At 33.2% G+C, this 22,349-nt stretch overlaps 1 protein-coding gene across 2 annotated transcripts in view; it reads left to right on the forward strand.

Moving 5' to 3' along the window:
- The window catches only part of LOC138704792 (sorting nexin-29), an 85,391-nt gene that overhangs the window by 4,620 nt on the left and 58,422 nt on the right, over positions 1–22,349 (forward strand). For both annotated transcript variants that reach the window (XM_069833039.1, XM_069833040.1), the window contains exons 3-6: positions 9,829–9,893; positions 13,061–13,306; positions 18,575–18,709; positions 20,486–20,751. In XM_069833039.1, coding sequence (XP_069689140.1) covers positions 9,829–9,893; positions 13,061–13,306; positions 18,575–18,709; positions 20,486–20,751 — 712 coding nt within the window. The remainder of the gene's footprint in view (positions 1–9,828; positions 9,894–13,060; positions 13,307–18,574; positions 18,710–20,485; positions 20,752–22,349) is intronic.

Raw genomic sequence — 22,349 nt, forward strand, 5'->3', positions numbered from 1 at the left:
TAATCAACTTCATTTATTATATTTATATAATACTTTGTTCATACTGCTGTTAATAATTAACTGTTTTTTCATGTTTTGCATTTCAAATGAATATTTTTGTAACTTAATTTGATGAGAATGTGGATATGCAAAAAATTGCAGACAACATTGAGATATTTGCAGTACAATCAAGAGCGTATTATTATTATTATTATTATTATTATTATTATTATTATTATTATTATTATTATTATTATTATTATTATTATTATTATTATTATTATATGAGATAAATTACAGCAAACCAACAGTTGTGCTCTGGAGTTGAGTTCGAATCCCACTTGAGCTGATTACCTGGTTGGGGTATTCTGATGTATTCCGAGCAGTAAGAGATCAATTCCAGGTAATCTTATGACATGCCTTCGGACTCATCTCGCCAAGTACCATCTCGCTAAATTACCAATTCCATTGCCACTAGATGACTATTCAGTTTATACAGAGTCGTTACCAATTACAAAAAAAAACGCAAAAACAATTTTTCCCCTGTGTGAATACAATGAAGAAATATTGTGATCGTTACTTTTGTTTAGATTTTTATATATATTATTTTTCTTGGTTTTTAATATTAAGCATAATGTGAGAACAATTAAAGTGCTTGGTAGCCATTGTATTTACTGGATAGGGGATGACTATAATTGGAGATCCTCAGTTAAGTCCACCATTGTGTTGTGATTAAAGATATGGAAGTTTGTTCTCATTTCTTCAAATTACATTTTTGTGATTGTCAGAAATTTTTGAGCATTCCACTGTGTCCAGAAATTTTAAATTTCTGACATTTCGAGACTACATGCAGGTTCCATCATCAGGGTAGATAGATATGACCAGTGGGGTTGCCTACTGCATTGTTCGATGGCTACTCCAAACAACTGAGCATCTAGAATTGAATTGAAAGAGAGGAAAATGGGAGAAGAAACTTCAAAGGTACGCGAAAACGCGTCCTTGCAAGGAAGTTCGCAGTTGAGAAAAATTGATTATGTGAGCTCCAAGCCTGTTGGACACTTGTCTCACTCCGGGTTTCCCTGCTCCACTGAAGGAAACTCTAGAAAATTTTGAAGGGAAAAAAGCCGAAAATGGACGTAACTTAATAGCTACCACATAAAGAAAGGAGGGGGGGAAGGTGTTGGACAATCTGACTGCAGGATCAGGTGTAAGTCTGCACATTGAAAGGTACAGTGACCTTTCACAGTGCGAGTAGAGTCGAGTGACCTTGCTCATGTAACAGGGTAATATAAGAAAGCTAAGCCAGGGCATCTATGTCGAAAAGGATCTATAATTCTTTGCTGTTGTTCATATAAGATAACTAATTGATGGAGTCAAATAAGACATTCTAATAATATGTAGACTATATACAGTGTTTTGCAAAAGTAACACTTAATTGCAATTAAAATTGAATGAGGGGTTTTGGACAAGTGAAATTGTATATTTATGGAAACAAAATATTTTTTGCGGCTATTATTGTGCGAGTTATGACGTCATCGAGAACTTTTTAAACTATAGTTTATTTTAATGTCTGTTTAAAGAACATACTATATTTTTTGTATCACTACAGTATGCAATACTTTATTAGTTTTACGCAGAAGTACTGTGGTTACTATGATAACAATTTGAAAAATTCCTTTATAAAAAAGAAATATCGTAGGCTATTTACCCGCGTAATGGACTCTCCAGCATAATGGACGCACCCCAATTTCTTCGCGTTAAAAAAAATTCCTTACGTAATAGACACATATCATTTTAAACAAAGATTGTTTCAATAATGTCGAAAGTCGTAAGATTGGATGCACTGCTTATGTTTAAATTAAAATTTTTAAACAACAGTGCATGATACCACTGCAATCGTGATTGGTTCTTTTTTTTACTCCTACAAAGTATAGGTGCTCTTCAATTAATGCAATTTTCTTAGGACATCTGCATTGATGCTGAACCTGACAGTGAATGAGGTAAGGCTAGTGTTAATAAAAACAATAAAGTGTCTTGTCTTATTGTCGCTGTATTCATTGTTGTTCATCTGTTTATACAACTGCTGCTAACTATCGATCGTCTTACATGCGATGAAATCGATATATAAATTAGTTGTGGCCCATATATTGTTACGTATTCTATCAATTATTTCAGCATTCGAGCCGGCGCACCTTTAATACGAGTTTCACCCCCCCCCCCCCACCAAAATTATTTCCTCGTATAAAGGACGCGCCCTAGTTTTTTTATATAAAAATTGAAAAATAAAGTGCGTCTATTGTGCGGGTAAATATGGTAATACAGGATACGAATGGCACTGGTGCAAAATTTCCGAGAAAACTATTGCAGTAAAATGATGGGAAGTACACTAGGAGGCAGGATTATTGAGATGCTGAATTAGCAAGAGTCTAGTGTATTTACTACTTGCACAAATCAATAGATTTTGTATTGGAAAGTTTAACCCTCCAACCAACTACCCCAACTGAGATCTCAAATATTTGTGTAGTTCTTCTAGGCAGATTTTCAGTCATCACATTCGGAATTAGGATTATTTTAAATGTTACAATTTTATGATATGGACCTCCCAGCTTTACTTTCCTCTTATACTACTAGTTTTATCGCAATTAGAAATCTTATCATTTTCAGCCAGGATTAGATTACGGATCTGTTTACAAGCTTGATAACCTCTCGATCGCTGATTATTTATTTGTAAATAAATAAGTAGACTAATTATGAAGGTACTTATTAGCACAGCATTTTAAAGGAATATTACAATTTAATATATTTCCCTTAAAGCCAAACAATTATTATGTGAGACTTTTTATTTTATACCAGAAACACGAGCTTGTTTATTTAACTGTTTGTATATGTTACAATAATAAATATAAGAAGTAGGGTTGATATAAAACAGTTTAAGTAATTGTTTGGCTTCATCAACATAAATTTGTTACTGATACTATCAAAATGCTGATGTAATAATTTATTTTTTTATTTGTGTCATGTAACTTCGAAAATAATTAGTGTTTATTTAAAAGAGAGAAAAATAACATGAAAGAGACAGATGAATAAAGTATGGTTACTGACCTCTCAAAGTAGCAGGATCATAGTTACTCATATACAAGTGAATTTATCAGCGTTAACTTTGATCATTCGAGGGGAGGCAGTGAACGGAAGTCAATGACACAGATAACTGTAAGAATACAAATGAGTATGAAGCATAAACAGTGTCAATCTGATATGCCAGATTAACATTCTAATGAACTCCTTTTCTCAATTAGTAGTTGTGTCTTTATGTAATGAGTATAATGTCTCTCTCGTATCTTAATAATAATTGAACAAATCTAATGATATGCGAAATATTGCAATGTAATGTAAAGTTACCAGATTTTTTTTTTTTTCACAATTTCTGGGGGACAGATGTCGATTATGAAAAAAGCTACTTTTAACATTTCTGTTAGTTTGCTGTTCACTTATATTGTTTTTACACTAAGGAATAATTCTACTTATATATTAAAAATATTCATTCTACGTTACTACTATACCTGTTTTTTTTTATGGGACATGACAAGAGCATTGTGATCGGAAAAACAACTGAATGTCACATAGCGTGGTAGCCAGATGAATGATTTTCTTATATTCGTATATTGATGATATATTATTGTAAATATAATATGAAAGACCATAGATGGAATGAAAACGTGATAACTGTACATATTTTTTTTTTTAAGATTAATGTAAAAAAAGTACCAAATACTATGATCGCAACATACGGAAAGAAGAGAAAGGGACATCTCCCAAAATACAGACACAGAAGTAGAAGAGCTCAAGGACGTCAATGTAGAATATGAATGTAATCATTATTCAATTCATAACTAGGTAGTGCGCAAATGGAAAATGAATGGCGTGTCAGTTGATAGTCATATTTTAGAAACATTTGCCTTGACTAGTAATAATCTACTTCCGTAATAATTACAATGTTTTAAGGCACAAAAATGCTGATGCTGCTGCTGGTCGTGAGATTTATAAGTATGTGAAGAAAGATAAAATGATTACCACATATGTCACAAATTTAATAAATTTATATATCATGAAACAAAATAAGTATAGAACTAACAAGCATAATTAATAAATAAAGAAATAAGTAACATTAATAATGATATAATATGTAAATAAGGAATAGTAAATAAAAACATAACGGTAAGAATAAGATTAGCTACATATACAGAAAGTGGACCTACAGTAATGCCGCACATAACATGAAAGTGTATATTCACTTCATATAATTCAGAAGGATTTGCATATTGCAAGCAATAGAATGCTTACTTTGTATTATTAGTAATTTAAATAAAGTGACTATAATGTGCTAAAGTTTCCTCTATTCATTCCAAACATGTCATTGTTAACAAATTTGAAGATACGATTATACGTTCACATTTATCCTTTGTAATCTTATGATAGGAATCTTCTACTGTCCTGATCAGTTAACTAGCAAGCTATCAGCGTGGTGTAAGTGAGAAGGGGATTCACACATCAGATTGCAATGTGCTGACTCAGTACTGATAACAAACTATGGGCCTGAAGCTCACTAGGTATCTGGTGCATGTAGTAATATCCCATGTGTTGGATTAATCCAGGAAATCCCTATCGTTAGACATACATATTTGATGTAATGTGTTTTACTAACAAGACACTTACGGCTTTTAAGGAACCTGGAGGTTCATTGCTGCTCTCATATAAGCCTGCCTTCAGTCCCTATCCTGTTCAAGATTAATCCAGTCTCTATCATCATATCCCACCTCCCTCAAATCCTATTTAATATTATCCTCCGATCTACATGTTGGCCTCCCCAAAGGTCTTTTTCTCTCCGGCCTCCCAACTAACACTCTATATGCATTTCTGGATTTGCCCATACATGCTACATGCCCTTTCCATCTCAAACATTTGGATTTAATGTTCCTAATTATGTCAGGTGAAGAATACAGTGCGTGCAGTTTTGCATTTTGTAACTTTCTCCATTCTCCTGTAATTTCATCCCTCATAGCCCCAAATATTTTCCTAAGAACTTTATTCTCAAACACCCTTAATCTCTGTTCCTCTCTCAAAGAGAGAGTCCAGATTTCACAACAATACAGAACAATCGGTAATATAACTGTTTTATAAATTCTAACTTTCATATTTTTTGAGAGCAGACTAGATGACAAAAAGCTTCTCTACCAAATAATAACAGGCATTTCCCATATTTATTCTGCATTTAGTTTCCTCACAAGTGTCATTTATATTTGTTTCTGTTGCTCTAAGATATTTGAATTTTTCCACCTCTTCGAAGGATAAATTTCCAATTTCTATATTTCCATTTCGTACAATATTCTGGTCACGAGACATAACCATATACTTCGTCTTTTCGGGATTTACTTCCAAACCTATTGCTTTACTTGCTTCAAGTAAAATTTCCATGTTTTCCCTAATCATTTGTGAATTTTCTCCCAACATATTCACGTCATCCACATAGACAAGAAGCTGATGAAGGAGGAAATTAAACGCAGAATAAATATGGAAAATGCGTGTTATTATTCGGTTGAGAAGCTTTTATCATCCAGTTTGCTCCCTAAAAAGTTGAAGGTTAGAATTTATAAAACAATTATATTACCAGTTCTTCTTTGAACTCTCGCTTTGAGAGAGGAACAGAGATTAAGGTGCTTAGGAAAATATTTTGGCTAAGAGGGATGAAGTTACAGGAGAATGAAGAAAGTTAAATAACGCAGAACTGCATACATTTTATTCTTCACCTGACATAATTAGGAACATTGAATCCAGACATTTGAGATGAGCAGGGCATGTAGCATGTATGGGCGAATCCAGAAATACATATAGAGTGTTAGCAGGGAGACCGGAGGGAATAAGACCTTTGGGGAGGCCGAGACGTAGATGGGAGGATAATATTAAAATGGATTTGAGGGAGGTGGGATATGATGGTAGAGACTGGATTAATTTTGCTCAGGATGGGGACCGATTGTGGGTTTATGTGAGGGCAGCAATGACCTCCGGGTTCCTTAAAAGCCATAAGTAAGTAAGCCTTCGTATTTGACTAATTTAATATAAAGGAACAGAAAATCTACATTCTTCATTCACATACATTACATCAGTACGAAGATTTTACTTCCTAACCTTTTTTCTCAGAAACTTTGCAACTGCGCCATCTGTGAATGAGATGCTGTATTCCATCCTTGTACAACGTCATTATTGCAATTGCAGAGATGAGCACAAACACTTTGTTTCAGCTCATAATGGTGGACCCCGGTATCGTCTCCTGTAACAATATGTGACAGAAAAATATTTCTGTCTTTTACATAATGTTCCAGAAACTCCAAATAAATATCTTTCCGGGCCTGTCTTTGCTCATCTGTCAGCATTTTCGGTACCCACTAGGAGCAAACCTTCCTATAAGTAGGCTTCTTAATAATTATCACAGCTGGTTTTCACGCAGTTCACGTGTTGTGATACAGTAGTCTCCTTTGCTTCGACCCTTGTTGAATTTTGTCAGTGCTGTTGCTGGCCGGCCACTTCGAGGCTTGTCAACGATGTTTATTTCTCTGCTCCTGAAGTGTCTCATCCAGCATCTAATTGTACTGATGTCTACAGCACAGTTACGATACATATTTCTTGCACGAGTCTGGATCTTAATTTTATTCATTGTGAGGAAGTCAATCATAGCCCTTTGTTTTATATTGAAATCAGAAACTGCCACCATTTTGAACAGCTAATGTTTCGCTTTCATATGATGTATCACATTGTTTCTCTGTAAGGTGAAACTAGAGACATCCCCAACATTATAGGTCGTCAGGTTTGAAAGAAAAAGAAGAGGAGGCATCACTTTCTTACCAACTCACATAGATAAAGTGTTGAAAGTAATAAAGCTGTAACAAACATAAATACTGGTACTTTCCCAAACTGTTCTTCTCAAAATTAAAATGAGATTGTTTACTAACTACAGCTTCATGAACTATAAGTTACTCATGCAGAAGGAAATCAGGACATATTTCCTTTCTTATATCAGCCTGTCTGACTGATAACTTAGCTCACTGTTAGAAGTTTTCTTCCTATTGTGTATTTAACAGATCTGTATTTGTGTAAACTTGACAAAAGTGAACCAAAATAACAATATTATTGGAAGTTGCAGAATCAGATAATCTTAAATTATCTTATCTTGTGAGTTCTTTCCTGTACCAATATGTGTCACATTCAGAAAAAAATAAAAAGAATTATCGCAATATCAGATGCACTTGCATTTTAATAGAAATGTTTGACAAGGCCTGTCCAGTTTACAGTGAGCATACACCTATGAACACATCTAATTTGATCGTATTGCATACATTAGACTTAAAGAATAAAACATTTAGGATCCCCATAATTTAGATTTCATACTCGAAATGTAATAGTGCGACATAGTAATAATTAGCATTAGCACCAGAAATAACTGACATATGCATGCGTATGTTATTGTATGACCCAATTTCAACACGAAAAATTCAATCACCTTCTGTTGCCGACAAAAATACATTTTTGCCAAGCATAATGAGTTTATTATATTACACGTTACATAGGCAAAGTTTTGATGTGAATCGCATGATTGCTAACATAAAAATGTACGTAAACTAAAATGAAGAGAAACATAAAAGTCACTCGCATCTTGCAAGCATTGAACTTCGATCAGGACACACATGCTAGTTGGACTTATAGTATACCATAGACTGCCACCACATAATGATAGTGTATACTACTTGCAACTACAATTACCTTCACAAGTATGCAACTTTGGATATAGATAACTGATTAAATTTATGTTAAATTAACTGAGAAGTACATTCCTTAAATGTACAAAATAAACCTGAAACATTGTGTGTATGCGTGTATGTGTAATTTCTGAGAATATACGTGGCATTTTATTCATGAGAGACCAACAGTTGGATAGCCTCTGCTACACAGTGGAAGTTCTTATCATCTTTGTCCATTGAAGTAACAAATGGACATATTTTGTAGTTACTCATTGCATATATTTTTTATCTGTTTTGTGGTCATCAGAGAGAGGAAATAATACATCCGATATGTAATCACTATAGAGAACTGGAGATAATAATACGTGAGATAGAAATATATGTTAAATGACACATTTTTATCTGTAACGCATCCTCATCATCACACTCTGTGTATGTAATTCTACACTTTTTCAATCTCAAGTTCGGAATAAGTTAACATTTAGACTACCCTGATAAAACTGATATTTAACTCTTGCAGTGAATTTCGGTGAAGTCCAGAGGGCCTAATTAGTCAAATTCACTCTCCTCACCTCCACGCTAGGGATCCCTGGGTTCTTTTAAGATGTGAAAGAGAGAGTGGTGTGCGGAAAGCAATGGGAAGCTACCGTATTTACCTTTCCCAAGAAAAACTGCAAGAAAGAACTAAGCAAGAGACTAGTGAAGTGCTTTGTGTGGAGTGTATCATTGTATGGAGCAGAAACGTGAACATTACGATGAAGTAAAGAGAAGTGAATAGAAGCATTTGAAATGTGGATTGGAGCGGATGAAGTCAAGAAGGAAATGCTATCATTATGCAATGAAATATATGAGAAAAGCAACTGGCCTGAAGATTTTATGGCGACAGTGTTGCTTCCAATACCGAAGAAAAATAATGGCAAGAAATGTAATGAGTTCTGAACTATCAGCCTGATATCACACTCGGCGAAGATTCTTCTACGAATACTGAATCGACGTTTATATTCTAAGATTGTACAAGAGATGCAATTGGACTGCTACGAACAATCAACGATAGATACCTAGAGAAGAATAAAAAAGTTTATATAGTATTTGTGGATTTAGAAAAGGCGTTTGACAGAGTGGATTGGAATAAACTGATGGGGATCCTAAACAAAATTGGCGTGGATTGGAAAGATAGGAGGGTGTTAAGTAATCTTTATATGAAATGAGTCAGTCAGGCTAGGAGAAGAAATAAATTTCAGAAGAAAGCAAAATAAGGAGAGGAGTATGTTCAAGGATGCTCTTTATCACCTACCCTGGTCAACATCTACTTGGAGGATTTAGTGAAGAACTGTTTTCAGAACATGAGAGGAGTGATAATAGGAGGAAGAATAAAGTACATCAGATTTGCTGGTGATATTGAGTTATTAGCAGGAGAGATGATACTAAGGGATATGCTAGTGGAGCTAATTGACAGCTGTGAACAGTATGGAATGAAGATAAATGCCAACATGACAAGACTATGGTCATAGGAAGAAAAATAAAGAAGGTAAACTTGCGAATTCCAAATGGACAGCTTCAAATACTTGGGTAGCACTAAAAGCAGTAGCGAGTGTGTGCGTGCATGCGGAACTCTTGCCCTTTCGACTGTCAGTAATATCATTTCAATATTATGGTAAAGGAACTGAATTAATTATTGTGGAACATGTAATAAAACACGCATAAAGCTCATGTGTCACTGTGTTATTTTATTAATGCAGTACAATGTACATACTGTGTATTTCGTTAAAAAGTAACAGTCTGACTAATATGCATCTAGAAACCATTCTTGTGTTGCAACTTTGTAACCCTAATATTTTATTCTATACATGCTGTACAATGTACAGTGCATTAAAATAACTGTTAGAGTATTATGCATCTGGAAACCATTCTTGTGTTATCATCATGAATGATTATTATATAGATTCTAATGTTACTCTTTGCACTGGATCAATTCCATTGAAACAGATGCACATTATATGATACTTTGCATGTTATCACTATACACCCTCCAGTTGTGTACATTGTGTTCTGTTTGCAGGCAAGTAACGGAGATTGTATCAAGTAGTTTCCATTTAGGTCGTGGTCCAACTCAAGAGAATCAAGGTATGTCTTCTTCGTCTTCTTCTTCTTCTTCTTCTTCTTATTATTATTATTATTATTATTATTATTATTATTATTATTATTATTATTATTATTATTATTACTACCACCACCATCACCACCATCACCACCACCATTATTATTGTTATTGTGTTAGTTTGTTGTTAAATTAATAATAATAATAATAATAATAATAATATAATAATAATAATAATAATAATAATAATAATAATAATAACAACAACAACAATTCCAGTCTTTAGATCTGTATTTTACTTTTTTCTATTAGCCTATAGTATTATTTTCATTTTGTACATTGCCAGCTCTTGTTATATTATAATTTTCTGTAATATGTTAGTATTTTGTTCTTTCACTTTTTGTTCAATTTCACTGCTTGTGCACTTTATGAGCTGGTAGAGTGTAAGAGAAGCCCTTTGGCCTTAACTCTGCCAGTATAAATAATAATAATAATAATAATAATAATAATAATAATAATAATTGTTTTAGTAAGTTTAAGTATCTACAATAACACTGAAATGAATAATCTGTAATGGACCGAAACACAGCATTCTGCTCAAAAGTTCTTCAGGTATACCCGTTACCAGATTTTAATTTGTAGACAGGATTCTGTATGGTATTAACTTAAAAAGTTTATGTGTATAATATTGAGTCTGTAGTCATCTTTTTTTGAATCCGTGAAATAAAATGTTACATTGTTCTGAAATGTAATTATATACCGTATAACAACATTTAGTACATTTTATATTTATGGCTCAATTATTAGATTAATAATAGCAGAGCAACCACAGGTCTCGTCATACACTGTTTTATACAAATTAATCTTCGTGTTGTACTGCATTTAGTGCATAAATTATATTTTTCTTTCCCAGGTTCTTAGGGACATAATCTGTATTACAGTAGAAAGTCAACTATTGTTAGAATTGACAATAATTATTATTTTCTTTCAAAATACAAAGGTGAAAGCAAAAAAGATTACGTCTGAAATCCTAGGGAGGCGTTCCTAAATTGAGGAATTATATGTGCAAGGGGCATATACTTCTATAAGCCCTTTTTAGGTATAATGTATTTTGTTGTTCCCCATAATCGTGTTGCCCATCTTACAAAATTTTGTTTTAATATCTTTAAAACAACAACATGGCAATCGATTGTTTATCTGCATGTCATGTTACACAACGAGATAAACTTTGTAAAGAACACGCTTGTCGTTAAGAGTCTTTCTTTAAAGCATGTGGCTACACACAAAACAAGTGACATTCATCTTAACTGTGAACAATTTCAAAATTCAGTCTTATCAAAGAATGACATTTTCTCCACATGACGGAGTTGCAGTACATTCCAGATATTCTGGCTCTTATGAACCATTTTTCTTCACAAAAAGATGTTCAACTATTCCATTGGATATAAGTTTACCACCAGTTTTCATTGTACAACTTAATACCCCCAAGGAAAATGATATCTATTCGGAGTCTCTTTAAATACCTCATTGAAGAGAAGGTGGCTTGGTTTGAAGAAATACTCACCAAAGTAAATCAACAAAACATGGCAGGAGGAGGAAGAGAGCGAAGTGACTCAAATAAAGAAGATTGCTGAGATGAAAAATGGCATGCAAGAAAAGTTTGTGTATCATTTGTTAAACTATCATCAAAATCATTATAGATTTCACATCAATCTAATGAAAAATATAAATTATTCATTTATTTTGAATTATCTTTACTTTGTATGACTATTATTATTACAAGTGACTTAAAACAGCTATTTAAATTTAGTTTAGGTATATTAAATTCCTGTCATTAATATTATATATACTAAGGACGTATACTGGCACATTTTAAAATGCAAATTGCTATTTCAAGTGTTACAACATATATTTCAAACAATTGTCTTCTATAATAAATGATTATGTTCATTACTGCATTCATTAAAAAGTTCTTTTTAAGTACTTAGTACAGGCACTAAACCAAAATGAAAATTTAAAAAGTCAAATCCACTGAACATGATTTTCTGGTTACGCCCCTTGTACATAAAATTCCTCCCCTTGTACATAAAATTCCTCAATTATAAACTTACAATTTCTTGCCTTTGGCTATAACATAAGAGAAAACTAAATGATTGGTCAATTCTAATTTTGGCTGCATTTATACATTGAACAAGAATTTAATTGATCCTTTTGTAGTAAATTGGGTTGGAACTGTTCTGAAAGATATTTTTCACCTGAGGTCGAACTCACCTCTTTGGTTTCATATGTACATTTACAATACAATACAGTGCAATGTAATATAATAAATGGCATGTTATGTAATATTGTCGTAAAAAGGGACTTATGGCTACTATGTAGCAATCAAGAAATGTGTATTAGAACCATGGAGAATCTTGTGCAGTAAAAGGTACATTAGCTAATTCAATTTTTTTGTTTCATTCCTTGCTGATTTTACACAGTGAGGTTATTTGAAGTGCTAGCGAAGGATCAGTATTATTTATTCTAGCAGCTGCTTTCCTTTAACTTAAAAAAAAAAAAAACCAGTACTACGAGTTAAGTGCATTGGATCTATATTGGAAAGATAAGACTAAGAGAAGAGAGAAATTGAAACATTAATATAAGGGCATAAATTGCAAATGTTTGTATAAAAGAATTAGGAAGGTCAGTGGCAACTTTTTAAAACAATTTGACGAATGTCTATACGTGAATGGACAGCATTTTGCATAGTTGCTGTAATCAATGTTAGTGTCTGTACGAAATTTATTTCGGTTCCATGCTTTTATTTATTTATTTACTCTAATGACAGGTACATAGATAACTTATTTTTGACCTAATCACAACCTCAAGATTAAAACAATAAAACTGGATACAACTTAAAATGAAATCTGAAAAAGTAACTAAACAAAATCCTTAAATAACTAAGAACTGAGCAGAGGCATGAGGCTTCTCGCTTCCCAGTATTTGGCACATTCTGCTTTTATTACTATCATTAATTTTAATTTCGATATTAGAAGTTCCACAATGTTAATTCAATGCAAGCAGGAGGGGATTGACTCAGGAACTAACTACAGATCTTTTCTGGGAGTAATTAAAATAACATTACTGTTCTTTATTCTACAGTTTATATATTGCAGCATGCCTGCACTGTACTGAACGTAGCTATTTGTTGCAGTCCTATGGCACTATGTACGGGAACATCTGACAAGACATGAGTATGAGCGCTATCTGGTGTTAAAGCAAGTATGGACAGATGTGGGACGTGGGAGAGCATGGCTACGTTCGTCCCTCAATGAGCATTCACTTGAACGGTATTTACATTGTATGCTTGGCAGTACGGCACATCTCTCTATATTCTATGAAGACTGGGCATTTCTGCTGGATCAGGAAAGGAGTAGCATGCTTCCAACAATGGCTGCAGGTTTGTCAACTTGCTTGTAGTACACAAAGCTAATTCCCATCTGCTATACAAATCTACTGGAATACGTATGTTGTATAAATGAAAGAAATTAAGAAGGGTAGAACACTAAAATTAGATAGGTGTTAATTGGGGGCACATAATCTAAGCTTTGTAAATGATAATGATGATGGTGGCATGATCAATCTTGTTAATGTATCCAGCAGGATGCATGCTGACAACATCAAGTCCACTGTTGTCACACTGAGGGGAATATCAGTTAGGATTTCTACTGGGTGAGCAATCTTTCACGCGTCTGTGCTTTCATGGCTTATGGCTAGTCAATGGAACCAGCTGCTAAGTCTCCCACTTCCACCACACTGAAGGTCGCATTAGGCGTGAGTGTAGTTGTATTCTTGCAAGATAAGCCCATGTTCTTTAGACGATGTAATATGAAGGGTACACGGGAAAAAGAACAATGTCACAATGCTGTTAAGGGTGATGTCATTATTTAATTCACTGTATTACTGCAAATTTGTGTTATTTTTACCAAAAGTGGTAAAGGAAAATTAAAACCTCGCATACACTCATCATTTCCTTCATTTCAAGTAGAAACATCAATCAATTTTGCAGTAATATACTGAAATAGATCACTATCTGACCTTTAATGCAAATGTGACATTGTTCATTTTTCCCGTGTACCCTTCATATGGTGTGAATAATACAGTGCGTTAATTAAGTTAATATGGCTTAATTCAGGAATTCTATTCCCCAAAGAGTATTCATGTATGATTCATACTCCATGCAGAATCAGCTCGTGCTGTAAGGAGATTATTTCAAGAGGGATTCCCTGGTGTTGCAAGTTCCAAATCGAAGTTCTATCCAAAGATTATAATAACTTACGCGACAAATTGTAGGGGAATTTTTAAGTAAGTTATTTATTAGTAACAACATACGTAACAAACTGTAGGTAGATTTTTTTTTAAGTGTTTATTAGTGTTTGTTTTTTAAGTGTTTATTAGTAATAACCAGGGAACGGATTTATATGGACTAAAAATATATGAAATATGTAAATATATATGTAGTTATTTTTACCAAAATATGGAATTAAATATGGATTTTTACCAAAATATGGAATTAAATATGGACTTAAAATTATAAAAAAATGACTATGTACGTTAAATATTGGTACATTTTAATCAAACTAAACAAAAAATATAATGGACGTACCTTATCTTCCAATGTAGTTTCAACAAAACACAATTTTTATTGTCTGTTACCATAACAATAGGTTACAAACATTTCTTTCAAGTGCTGAAAAGTGAATCTTCTTCTATTGTCTCTGAGGATAGATTTATACTGACTAAAAGAGCGTTCGACGTCACAAGAAGTAACTGGTACATAATTCAATTTCACAATGTCTGCTGGGGATAAGTCCAAGTTAATCTTCACTGTTGATTCACCACTCATCACAGCAACAACCTTTTGTAGTTCTTCATATCCAGGGTTTTTTGAAAGTACAGTGTCCACCTTAGCTCTTACTGCATCTGCAACTTTACCTCTACCACGATTCAGTTGTTCCACAGTACTATTTATAATTTCAAAACTTTCAGATAGTGAAAGGTGCCTATTTTGGAGACTTTTGAGCGTTTTTATGATGCATGAAAATGTATGCTGAATGTGAGCTAAGTCATTCTTCACACTTATGCCACAGGTAACTGTTTTCGCAGTATCAATTGAGACTGCATCTTCAGAGTCCAATGCAAGGAGAACATTGTTAATAGAGTCTATATGTTCGGCATAATATTCAACTGCTTCTAGCCATGTACCCCATCTAGTTAAAATTGGCTTTGGTGGCAATGGAATTTCAGGGTACATTTCTTTCAACACGTTAACTCTACTGGGAGCTTTGAGAAATACTTTTTTCACTGATGAAATCAACAAATCTACTTTAGGGAAATTGTCTCTGACCACTTCTGCCACACGATGAAATGCATGCACCACACAAGTAAAATGAGTCAATTTAGGATATACAACAGATAATGCTTGTCCAGCTTTGACCATATAAGGGGCAGCATCGCTAATAAAGAATAACACATTATCGTACATAATACCCTTTGGCCACAGGATACCCATAGCTTCGTTGAACAGTTTAACTATAGTTTTGTTATTGCACTTTTCTAGAACATCACAATGTAAAAGAATTCGTTCAGAATATTGTTCACTTAACAAACCGATAACTACATTACCAACAAGTCTACCTTCTTTGTCGGGAGTCTCATCAATGGAAACCCAAATTGAACTATCTTTAATTTCATCTCTTATCTTCTGTATTGTCTCATCGTAGATGGATGGAGCATACGTCTTCCTAAGTGTTGACTCATCCGGGATTGTATGTTGAGTATATTTTTCAAGGAATTCCCTGAAGACCTTATTCTTTAGTTTGTAGAGAGGAATATCAGCAGAGATGAGAGACCGGCACAGGTCGATGTTAAACTCAGATCTTACATTCGATGTTGTTGGTTGTGTTAAAAACAATTGTCTCTGCTTGGAATTTAGTTGTTTGTTGGCCTGATGTTTACTAGTTGTAATGTGTTGTTGCACCAGGAACTTTTGTGTAGATGATACTGCACACTGACACAAATTACAAAATAATATTTTATTGTCAGTTGATAAACCATCTTCTTTAAATTCTGAAATGTAACTTGTTAGTTTTGATTTTAAATTGACTGAATGACGTACTTTTGGCATATTTACCGTCTTTATAGTATGATTTACAAAACTGAACCTATGTGTACTCTGACTGGCATTTAACTGTTGAGCTGCACAACTGAAGTCTGTTAAAAATTTTAAATTAAATTAATACAGTTTTGTAACTTACTTTCCCATTGTTGATAGGACTGCTAATTTACAAATAACTCTGATGTTAAAGGGATTACTGAACATGTGTTTAAATCTCTATTGTTGAAATGTATTTTTAAAAGTTAATGGAATTTTGTTTTGTTTTATTGTTAAACCTAATATAATATGGACTGTTTTATATGAAATATGGAAAATATATGGAAATTAACGAACATATGTACTAAACTCTAAAATATGGAAAAATATGGAAAATAAAAGTAGGATTTTTCAACCCTACACATTGTGAAACATAAAGATAATGCAAAATATAAATTATATTAGCTTTATAAGTAAATATGTATTTACATATAAATCCTTTCCCTGGTAATAACTTACGTGACAAACTGTAGAATTACTGCGGATTTCCTGACACCCTTTCACCATTGTTATTGGCTTGACTCTCCCAAGACCTGCAAGCAGTGGAAGCGGGCACTCAAAGGATTGTTCACCTAGTAATAACAAATAAGGGATTTTTCAATTTGTATTCATTCTAAATACATGTCGCCAATAGCAAGAGCTTGAGGTGTGGTCAATATTTGTTGCAGAGCTGAGTCTTGTGCGACTGATGTCGATGACTTCATTTTGCATCTTGTAGAATTTATGGATGTGCAATATAAAAGTATGTGTTCCAGGTCTTCATGATGATTACATCAAAGACAAACAGGACTATCAGATGGTGAAATTGGTGCAGATATAACTGTGACAATGTGACTTGTCCTGGCTCTTGTTAAAAATGTTTGAATATGTCTTAGAAAAGTTTTGTACATTTTTAGGTGATTTGGTTCCTGTAAAATTTTGCCTTTGTCAGATGAGAGCCAGTTATTGATCCATAGGTCTGTACCAGGTTTTGCAAAACTAAACCGAAAAATCATATGCGCTATGGAATTTAAATCATTCTGAACCTTGAACGACAGTTATTATTCCTTATGCTGCATTGGATTAAAAATATTCAAGGTCGCAGTTTGAGCTTAGGCAGGCAGAAGAGTGCATTTCGTTGTTTACGTCAAATTCACATAATTTTTTTTTAGTCTGTTATTTAATATCGCTTTATCAATTACTAGGTAATTTTAACTGTGATTGAATTTGTGATAACAATATGATATTTGTCGATATGAGGCCGAGAATTCGCCATGAATTACCATATATTCGCCTGACTGTAGTGTAAAAACTGGCAAAACCCAACTAGCCTCAATGTAGTCTTAATTTTAGTGGTGCTGTTTGCTTTACTTACTGGCTTTTAAGGAACCCAGAGGTTCATTGCCACCCTCACATAAGTCCACCATTGGTCCCTATCCTGAGCAAGATTAATCCAGTCTCTATCATCATATCCCATCTCCCTCAAATCCATTGTAATATTATCTTCCCATCTACGTCTCGGCCTCCCTAAAGGTCTTTTTCCGTCTGGCCTCTCAACTAACACTCTGTATACATTTCTGGATTCGCCCATATTTGCTACATGCCCTGCCCATCTCAAACTTGCTTTACAAACTTATTTTTCGAATGCCTTTCATACATTTATTTTTTTTATATTAAAGTGATTTGTCCACCGCTATGGAGTTACAGTTAGCATATCTGACTGTGAAAAGAGTGGGATCGAGTTCAAATCCTGGTTGGGACAAGTTACCTGGTTGAGTTTTTTTCAATGGTTTTCCCTCAACCCATTAAAAGCAAATGCTGGGTAACTTTCGGCATTGGATTCTGGGCTCGTTTTGGTAGCATTATCACCTTCATTTAATTAAGATACTAATGACCATAGCAGTTGATACATCATCGTAAAATAATTTAAATAAAAAAAATATAATTAAATATATCTCTGATTGAGGTTCTGGCTGATATGGACATCAGTTATCAGGCAGTACATCTCACTTGACGATATGTGTTTGAGGAAGAATAATTGAGGCGTTCTCTGGAAGAAAAACTTCATTACAAAATCTTGAATTTGGATACAGATCATCAAACATTTCAGATCTGATATAACAGCATTGTGCAGATCGATATTCAAAAGTTTCTAAAGAGTGCTGTGTTTGTTGGACGAAAATAATATTTTGTCAGGAGGGAGATGTGTTATTAAGGATTCAGTATATGCTGAAAACGGAAAAAAATGACTTAAAGTCCATTAGGCCTTAAGTTTTAATGCATCTTGAGGCTGATTAGTGAAATATGTTACTAATCAGTGATATATACAATGGAGAGGGAAAGGAACTGACCATCCTACCCCATTATCTCCTGGCTTGGTTGCCTCATGAGTGATGCCTTATTGGTGGCATGTATGAGGTTCCAATCTGTCTTCATACAGTTGACTAAAGAACAAAACAACAAAGTGAAATAAAATAAATATGTAGTATGTTGTGTCTTTGCTTAATATGTAAACATATTTATTGTTATTTTCAGGTTTAGGCTCTATATTATTTGCCATAAGCATTGACAACACGGAATTAAATCACACAAGCAGTACGCATTGTGATGCAGACCCATTAGTTCCCTCTCTCACTCGTTCTGAGCCTGTGATTCCTGCATCTGACCCAGGTAAAATGAGTTAAGAGTTTTCACTTAAAATACATTCAACTTATATATAAACGGTATTTTATCAAACATATGATGAAAGCAAGTGACCAGTCATACTGAAACATAGGTATGCTGGCCTTGAGATTATTATTATTATTATTATTATTATTATTATTATTATTATTATTATTATTATTACTATTATTATCAGTAATAAAAATAAATATTCTTCTGTAAAGTGTCTCGAATTTCGAAGTATTGTTAATTAATTGTTTTAATTCATGAAACATTACTTTTGGATGATGAGTTAATATTTCTTTTGGGGTATCCGATAATTAAATATAGGCTACTACTCGTATTTGGCTTTACAATTCAAATGAATCGACTCAGCACATCTTGTGTTGCATCAAACACTGCTTTGTAGTCTGCATAATCATATAGTAATTGGTGTAAGACTTCTCGACTTGTTTTTAACATTTATTCTCAGTTATTTCATTGTTGATTTTAATTGTTTTCTTGCTTTAGGCAATTAAGTTTAAAATTAAGAGTTATTTTATAACTTCTGATACAGAAATGGTTTCATGTATTTTATAAATAATCACCAGCTTTAATGGAAAAATCTTGTACAACTTATGGATGAACATAAAATACCAAATGTCATGTTTCATTTCCATTCACATGGGGAGAGATCTTTGGGCCTTCCAAAGAAAAGGTGGACTGAAAATTCAGCATTGAGACTGTAACTAGCCATTGGGCATTACACTTGAATTGAAGGTGATGACTAGAATGAAAATAATATTCAACAGATCAACAGTAACACATTTGTGAGACAACTTTCTATTAAAGATAGATTGCGATTTCTTTCACAATTTGCACATTCTGAGAATGTGTCTGATTTTTGCAAGTCAGTATGCAATTTCATTATGAAATAGGGAAGATATTTTGAGTGATTCTGGTAATATTATTTGCCTTTCATAAAGCTCTTACTTGAATTAAACCACTGCTATGAAATGCTTGAGAGAAAATCTACTGAACACATATGTGAGACAACTTTCTATTAAAGATAGATTGCGATTTCTTTCACAATTTGCATATTCTGAGAATGTGTCTGATTTTTGCAAGTCAGTATGCAATTTCATTATGAAATAGGGAAGATATTTTGAGTGATTCTGATAATATTATTTGCCTTTCATAAAACTCTTACTTGAATTGAACCACTGTTATGAAATGCTTGAGAGAAAATCTACTGAAGTCGTCTTTTTTACAGTAATCTTGATAACAATACCTGGATTTGTTTCATCGTGGTTTGAGCATAGGGTTGCCATATGCTGCGGATTTTGTGGACAGTCCGTGATTTTATAGTGTAAGAAGAAAGTCCGGGTCGAAAAGACTGTTCTGTGTATTGTAAGTTTTAGGTCAAGTGAAATTATTGGGGATAATCCACTTGATAAACTTTTGTGTTAATATTGATAGAATATGAAATTTGTTCATTTTTAAGAAATTCATTTTAAATTTTGAATTGTCACATAAATATTGTATAGATCTCATTCAATATTTTCTTTATTTGTAATGTGTCACAACTTCATGTAATTTAAATAACCATATGCTTTCTCATAATCAGTCACTGTTATATAGATTGGAATGCTAAATCCTCTCCATTTCTGAATAAATATGCTTTCTCATAATCAGTCACTGTTATATAGATTGGGATGCTAAATCCTCTCCTTTTCTGAATAATTTATTTTAGTCTAAATATAACGTTCGTAATGGTTCTTCTCTTTTGTAATTTGTATTCAGATACAAATAGTAAACGAAGGCCAGATCATCGCCGCCGAAAACGTGTTCCTGCTCATATAATTTCATTTGATGAGGACGACTTGGCGGAACAACATTCTGGAAGCCAAGTGGTGTCCAACAGTGCTCCGCCAACTTGCCTTAACTCGCCTGCATGTGGCACGGGAAATACACAGATTCCTAGTGAAACTGTGGCAGTCTCTGTCTGCGATTTTACAGAAGATGAAACAGACAATAACATAGAAGCTTCTGAAGCCCATACTCAAGATGTAAGTATTTGCATACTTAATGTGTCTTGTTACATTTAACAGCTATCGTTAAAATAATAACTTGTATATATTACAATTTAGTGCTGTCGATTAATCAAAATATTTAATCGATTAACTATTTGAATTTAATCGATTAATCGATAGATTAATCGAGTTTTGATCGAGTTGAAAAAATGTTTTAATATACTGTAATACACAAATATTGTTAAATTTAACTTGTGTTCGGTGACAAGCATAAGTATTAAATGTTGTATATCTGTATATATTGTATCGTTATATTACATAACTATTTTAATTATGCAAATTAAGCTTTCTGGAATAACTCCCTGTAAAGTTAATTTGAATAATTTCAAATTATTTTAATTATTTACTAACATGTTTATTATGAGGCTTATAATTTATTGTGTCAATATCTCCGGGAATTTTTGAGACAAACATAAATAATAAAAAGTATGAAGACTCACCTAGTTAATACTGCTTCATCCATGATTTTAAACATGTGAGTGCATTTACATGCTTCGAATTAAGTGCCGCTTTACATTTAGTAACAATGTTTCCTGCATCACTAAAGACGGAAAAACTTTTTTCTGTCAAGCACTTCTCCACGATCATTCAATTTAAATCCAAACTTTTACGGAGTTTACCTCTCAAATTCTCATATGACATAATGGAGTTTACTCTTCACAGACCACAGAAAATTGATTTTTTTTTCTTTATCAAACTAAAGACACAACCATCATATACAAACTCAGTACAGAAACTGCAAGCACCTGCAAAAGTACAGTGGTCGAAACAGAAGACTGGCCCCTATTGTAATCCGAATTACCAGATTTTAGAAAAAGAAGAAGATAGTTATGCTCTCACTTGCACACAGTGTAGATATGACTATTTTATAAGGAATGAGAGGGACGAATCCCAGAAAAGTATGTATTTCATATGCTAGGAAGATGAGCTGACAAGGTGGAAGTTTTCTTGAAAAACTTAATAAGGGTTTTGCATTGTGTTTCAACTTTCAATAGAGATAGACTAGGTCACTGTCCTCATATCTCCACCTCTTTCTGAAGTGTTTGTGCAAAGATTTTCCCTACACTACATGGGTTACAGTTAGAAAATAACAGTACTATTGTGCTTAAGTAAGCAATTTCCAAGAGAGAAATATTGTCGGAATTTTAGTATGAGTTTGTATTAACAAAATAATAATTAATATCAACTACAACTGATTAATTTAATCAATTCGATTAAATATTTTTGATCAATTAATCTTACAACAGAAATTGATTGATTAATCGATTAAATCCCACAACACTAATTGCAATATAAATTCTGTCATTTTGCATGACATGAAAGAAGCATTCTGTACCTTATTGCAAGATGGCTTTCATCCAACTTGTATCAAAATAGAGTTACTACTGTTATCTGTTTAATTCTCCTAAGGCTGGGTAATAGACCATTCAACGTACCTAATGAAAGGATGATGATGGTATTATTTTTCTTTTTTTTTTTTTTTTAATGTTATTTCTGAGTTCTGTGTTTTTATTTTATAAAGAGTGAGTCAAACCTAAGTTACTGACATTCTTACCAAGCCACGAGGTGCTTTT

The sequence above is a fragment of the Periplaneta americana genome, chromosome 8 (assembly GCF_040183065.1).
Source record: "Periplaneta americana isolate PAMFEO1 chromosome 8, P.americana_PAMFEO1_priV1, whole genome shotgun sequence".
Classification (NCBI taxonomy): Eukaryota; Metazoa; Arthropoda; class Insecta; order Blattodea; family Blattidae; genus Periplaneta; species Periplaneta americana.